Raw genomic sequence first — 6665 nt, forward strand, 5'->3', positions numbered from 1 at the left:
TGATGGAGCTGAAAGCGGTCGGGTCCACCTCCAAAGCCTTTCCACTGCCCCCCCCTCCTGCTCCCCAAGGGGGCTCACACAAACCTATTCATTACTGCCCGGATGGCAGCTCAGGTCGGAGGACTTGTGTTCACTGCCGCCAGAAGACCACCGTGAAATGCTCCTCCTGTGACGTGTGTCTGTGCTTCGTGATTGCCAGGGACTGTTTTAATGCGTGGCACACCCTGAACAAGTTGTAACTTCAGGTGTGTGACACCGTACCCTAGGGCTGTAGTCGAGACCACCTTTGTCGAGTCCAAGACAAGTCTGAGTCCAAAAAGGTTCCAAGTCAAGACACACACACACACACAGCTGGCTCGGCAACGTTAGCTAACGTCCGTTAGCATACAGACGGGCTAACTATAGCCAGTTAGCTTTTTTATAACGTAAGAAAAACCCACCCATCTCTTAGGAGCAAAGCTTATTTCATGTAATAAAATGATGGCTCAAGAGGAGCACTAATGCCACAGGTCTTACGTTGACAACATGGACGCAGATATAGGAAACTCCGAAGGCAGCCGTAATATTTACTTAGTAAGCTAACTAGGCTAACAATGGTGCGCTAGCGTTAGCAAACATTGGCGTAGCGTTAGCTAGCTGTTTAAACTAGTAAAAAGACGAACAATATCCCATGAACTGTGTTTAACTTTCCCTCCATTATTATCATCAACATAATAAAGACACCTGGACTCGGTCCAGACCAAAAGCCCAGAAGCCATATCTGGCAAGACCAGTGGCCGAGTCCGAGACAAGTCAGAGTCCAAATACTACAGAGTCCAAGACAAGTCAGAGTCCATAGAAAACTGGTCTCAAGTCCAAGACCGGACTCGAGTACTACAACCCTGCTATACCCTGTACCAGAGTAAGCTATACAGCTAATCTAGTCCACATGTCATTTCATGTAAAGTTTTTGGGAAAAACAAATTGTTTTTGTATTTTTTACAATATTTCTATATAAAAAAAAAAAAGTTTCCAGTAAAGTTTGTTTGCCCTTTTTGATCAAAATCTCTTGGGTGGAATAGAAGAAAATATGGGTTTTGTGTGGTTTTGCTTATGTAAAGCTGTGACTAAATGACTGAGAAATGACTGAGAATGAGAAACAGAGTGTTGGCTTTCATTAGAGACCAAGACCATGTGTTCTAGATCCAGACGCTTCTCAAGTTATAAGAATCTGAAACTCGGTATGCAGTCTTGGTAACCAAAGTCCCGTATGGACTCAAAAATGGACCAACCAAAAACGCGACAACATATCTGTAGAAAAAAAATTCATATAAAATGGATTTTTGCCTTGTGTTGTCTGTATCTCCCTTAGAGCCACCTACAGCTGTGTGTTTTACTCAGTTTACAGATGTATGACCCTCCATTCTAGACTCTGTAGCTCTGTCAGTAAGGCCTAGGATCATCATGATACTTATAGAAGAAACTAGAGAGTGTTAGCTTCCCATTGATGTCAGGCGAATCTCTTTGTGTCAAGGTATGTGGAAGCTGTTCCACTTTTAATGTGGGTATGTTATTTAGTCCAAAAGCCTGAGATTTCACCCTCAATTTCAGTGACGGGATCTTCAGAAGTGTGGTGTCTGAGCAATGCTGGAGGATGTGCTGACAGCAATCCGCTTGACACTGTTTCTTGATTATAAAAAAAGGTTTATTACATCAAAGAATTCAGCATCAACGTACAAGCTCTGCAGAAGCCAGGAGAGTATCTGCCAAATTACACTCTGCCTTTCAATACCTTAGACATACGATATATAGGATATATTTAGGTCACATGTTAGGTAACGTATAGGATTCAGTTACATGACAAACCAAAGATCATATCCAACTCATCACATCCCCTCCAAAGTTCACGCCAAATCAACGTAAACCAGCCTTGCATCTGTAGTATTTTCTTTGAACAGAACCTGATTCAGGTTACAAATCATTAGATACTACAGAGCCATCTGTGAAAATGAAAGCCGAGTCTTGACACAATTCTGGACTATGCGCCATACTGGAAGCAGTTCTGACTCATTGTTCAGTTGCTGATGTACGTTGAGATCTACACTTGGCAAGGGGAAGGACTAGATTGTAGTCGACCTAATCCAATTCTTGCTGCTTTAGCATCACCGATCCAACCCAAAACTAATGAAATCTGACTCTGTTCCCTGCAGTCAACTCCTACTTCTTCGTCTCCTCAGGAATACATGTTCCTCACAGGAAATAAGGAAAGGACGCTGATTTCAGGTAGAAAAAATGTAATTTGGACAATTTTTCTTAGAATTTGGTCAATTTGACCTGAATACCAGACAAGGGTTAAAACAGTTGCACATTTTTTGTATTCCCAACAATATTTTTGTTCTCGTATTTTCTTCCTATTATTATAATTTCATGTATATTGTATCCTAGTATGTCATTTATATTTATATTCTGTGCTGTGGGACTGAATAACACTGCATTGCCCATTTTATTGGGATCAATATCCACCCCTTGTTTTGTTTTTTACACTTTTTACAATACTTTTTGACAATTTTTTCAACGTTCTTTAATCTTTTTTTCTTCTTTCAAATGCCATAATATTTAAAACAACACCCAAATTCAATGAAACAGTAACGTTAAAATTTACTTTACTAGTTCTATCCACGTTTTTTGTTAATTTTTTAACAATTCAGTTGTAAGAAACCCAAATTTGTGATGTGGATTTTTTTTGGGATATATTTTTTTTAAATGGGTCAAATTTCCCCCGAGGACAACAGGAAGAGTTCACGAGCCTAAGACCGTTTCTGAACTAAGAAATCATCATAAATAAGCAACAGAACGTTCTCGTGCAATCTCGTCGATACACTCTCGTGAGAGCACTGTTTATTGTTTATTTACATGCCACCATGGTTACATCATCATGGGAGGGAAAAACCCTAACGCAGGAGACGTCGCGAGACGGGATGACGTATCTTGCTTAAGAACCACGTCCTGCCACACACGTTCATTCATTGATTCAGCGCCAGAGGAGCCCACCACAGCCGGTAGTTTCTGTGTTTCTATCGGGTGTTTTGATGGTTTACTTCGATATCTTCGTGCTTTGCTTCACTTTTACACTCTGGACGGACTTTGTGCCTTTTAGCACGGCAGTACAGACGGGCGTTAAAGGTAAGATCATGTGTTTTCTAAACTATAAGGCTGTCATGTATCTTATTTATTCTTTAAATTCAAATTTCACCGGGCCGAGGTCAACGTTACGTCAACGTTGCGTCAGTTAACGTTAGCCGGAGTAGTGTCTGAACCATAGACTGTATATTTATTAATATTAATATCAACGGTCGATGGTCTGAACATGTTCTAGTGATAGTTTTACCAATAAACGCGTAATTTAAGTTAATTTTAGACGTTATTTTCGATGTGGCTTCGCTGTTAACTGTTGAGATATTTAAATAAATTTTAAACAGTCCGCTATCAACCGCCCATCTCTACGTTTTTAACTCACGTTAACGTTAGCTATATAGCTTTAGCTAACGTTAACGTTAGCTATATAGCTTTAGCTAACGTTAACGTTAGCTATATAGCTTTAGCTAGCTAACGTTAGATATATAGCTATGTATTTAACACTCGGACAGTGTTTGGCTATTATTCCGAATATCTGTTTAAATAATAACTGCTAGTGTTATGTTTTATACAACTGTGACGTTGGAAACCGTTAAACTCGGAACGTTACTAACGGTTGCCATAGCTACGTTTGAACTGCTATGTCTATGATTGTTTTCTAGCGTGGAAATCCGATTGGCGGGGGCAAATTCAAACTGTGCTCTCGCGAGAGCTCTGGAGTTCCATGCTAATCGCGTACCGGTAGTATCCGTTGCCTGTCTCTTTCATCAGATTCTCACACAATCGCACACACATTACTAGCGAATATGTTGCTGGTTTCCATTTGTCGAAAGGGATAACCACGTTCTTCATCTGTTAAGTCCCTAGTGACTCACAGAGGGACTCACCGGTGTTTCCCCCCTTTTTAATGTAACTGAGACGGGGTCGTTTCACATAAATGGGCTCAGTGTTTTCCAGAAACTAAGTTACAAACAAGGTAATAAAGTTAAGAGACTCCTGTATAAACGTGACATCTGTCTGTTAAGATGTCTTTGAATTCACTGACACAGCCTGACCCTCCTGTAATCCTCATTAACAAAATCTTTCTATATCACAACTATGACAAAAGGATGTTTAAAAAAAGTGCCAAATGTTGGAAGAAGCTACAAAAACAGGAAAAATAAATCTACTTTTTTTTTTAAGCGCTGAAAAAAGTGACCAAAAACATCGGAATAGGGGACGAATAAACCGCCAAAAAAAATTGAATGTCAACAAAAACTAATAAGTTTAGGCATCAGCCTCAACCGGATAAGGGGGAGAGAAAGAGACATACAGATAGAAAAGAGAGAGAGAGACAAACAGACAGACGAGAGAGAGAGAGAGACATACAGATAGAAAAGAGAGAGAGACACAGATAGACAAGAGAAAGAGAGAGACATCCAGACATAGAAAAGAGACAGGAAGAGAGAGACACACAGACAGATAGAAAAGAGAGAGAGTGAGAGACCCACAGACAAGAGACAAAGAGAGAGACATACAGACAGGTAGAAAAGAGAGAGAGTGAGAGACCCACAGACAGACAAGAGACAAAGAGAGAGACATACAGACGAGAGACACAGACAGACATGGAGACACGTTGCTCTTGTTCTTTTTACATCACGATGTTGTTGTTGTTGTTGTTGTTCCAAACATGTACCCAGCTAACTTTTGATATTTTGGTAACAGAGCATCCCCATGACTCGACAAAATCCTAATCTTTAATTGTCAGCTGTAAATCGACTACAACGAGAAACAAAACCCCACAAAGACACTTAAAATGTACGGGGGACATTTAGCGTGAGTTGAATGAACGGAAAAGTTTTGGGAATTAATTAGAAGTTAAATATTCAGGTTACGGGGTTCCCCCAGAGAAGTGGTAAATGTGTGTTTCTAACTTTATTCCCCCGCCCACCATGCACCTGTTGTCCTCTCCGGTCAAATTAGAAAACACTTTTGTGCCTTTTTTTTTTTTTTTGTCCTTTTTTTGGACACTTTGTTAAATGTTGTCACTGCATTTTTTTAAATTTATTTGACTGCTGACGCACGTCACGGACGCCAACTTACTACCACTAGTGTTACACTTATATTTCTGTAATTATATATCAATAAACCTTGTTGGATTTCTAAATTATACCTCATTTTTGAGTCAAAAAAACTGAAATAATGCATTATTTTGACTAATATTAGAGGAATGTGTGTTAATAGACTCGCGTACGTCAAAGTTGAGTCAGAATACTGTTAGAAACTGTTTTATTTTCCTTCTTCTAATGTTATATAATTGAAGAAAACAACTCAAAATGCAATGAAAAGTAGTTAAAAAAAAAGCTAAAAGTCATATTTCATAGGGAAAGTCAGTGCTACAAGCTAACTGGAGATTAATAAATATGACTTACGTCTAAATTTCATATTAAAAAAGATCCTTTTTTTTTAATTTATTGTTATTCTATGTAGATGCACTCTTCTACAAAATCACCGCAGTCGTCCAGATTCATTTATTTCCAAATGGAGCTATTTATGTCATCTTTTAAAAAGTACTTTTTCTTTCTCTCTCTCTCTCTCTCTCTCTCTCTCTCTCTCTCTCTCTCTCTCTCTCGCAGGGGGAAACCCATCCCAATGTCATATATTTCCAGTATGGTGCAGGTCTAATATATCTTTGGTTTTTTTGGACTGCTGGTCACACAAAACAACCAAAGACTTCCACTTGGCTGTCACGGGGTTTTAATTGACATTTTCTATTTGATCATTGTCAACAGTTAGTGATGAAACGTCTCTTCGTTGCCATAGTTCCAAAATCCCAGCCTCCTTTTTTGGATAATTTGGTGTGACGTTACAGAAGAGAGTCGAGGAGACGTTAATGCCGCTGTACCTTCCAGTTTTCCAACTTGTCCCCCTGTGTGATCCAGTTAAGGTGATCGGGTCCAGTCGGCCAATCGTGGTCGCCCCGGGCGACGACGTCGTCCTGCCGTGCCAGTTGGACCCCGGGGAGGACGTGCAGGACAAGACGGTGGAGTGGTCCAAGCCGGACCTGAAGCCGGACCCGTCGGACCGGCTGAGCCGCGTCGCGTACGTGCACCTGTACCGGGACAAGCGGGAGGTCCCGGACATGAAGATGCCGGCGTACGCCGAGAGGACGGCGCTGTTCACGGACGCCCTGAAGGACGGGAACATCTCGCTGAAGATCGACAACGCCACGCTCGGGGACACGGGCCGGTACCGCTGCTACGTCCCCAAGTTAGACTGCAGCTCGATCGTCCAGCTCGTGGTCGGTCAGTAACTCTCTCTCTCTCTTTGTCTCTCTCTTGCTCTCTCTTTGTCTCTGTGTCTCTCTTTGTCTCTGTCTATTTCTCTCTTTGTCTCTGTGTCTCTTTCTTTGTCTCTGTCTATTTCTCTCTCTCTCTTTGTCTCTGTGTCTCTCTCTTTGTCTCTGTCTCTCTCTCTCTTTGTCTCTGTGTCTCTCTCTCTCTTTGTCTCTGTGTCTCTCTCTTTGTCTCTCTCTCTCTTTGTCTCTCTCTCTTTTTGTCTGTCTCTTTGTC

General features: G+C 41.0%; 1 protein-coding gene across 1 annotated transcript; it reads left to right on the plus strand.

Moving 5' to 3' along the window:
* The first annotated feature begins 2952 nt into the window (after nt 1-2952).
* Nucleotides 2953-6406, plus strand: LOC117962054 (myelin-oligodendrocyte glycoprotein-like). The gene is made up of 2 exons (XM_034901099.1): nt 2953-3162; nt 6036-6406. Exons 1-2 carry the CDS (start codon nt 3069-3071, stop codon nt 6404-6406), a joined length of 465 nt encoding a protein of 154 aa, XP_034756990.1. The 5' UTR covers nt 2953-3068.
* Nucleotides 6407-6665: the final 259 nt, after the last annotated feature.

The sequence above is a fragment of the Etheostoma cragini genome, chromosome 19 (genome assembly GCF_013103735.1).
Source record: "Etheostoma cragini isolate CJK2018 chromosome 19, CSU_Ecrag_1.0, whole genome shotgun sequence".
NCBI lineage: Eukaryota > Metazoa > Chordata > Actinopteri > Perciformes > Percidae > Etheostoma > Etheostoma cragini.

Coding starts and splice junctions, on each gene's coding strand:
- LOC117962054 (XM_034901099.1), top strand. CDS start 3,069: ATGGTTTACTTCGATATCTTCGTGCTTTGCTTCACTTTTACACTCTGG. Junction 3,163..6,035: donor AGTACAGACGGGCGTTAAAG/GTAAGATCATGT, acceptor TGTGTGATCCAG/TTAAGGTGATCGGGTCCAGT.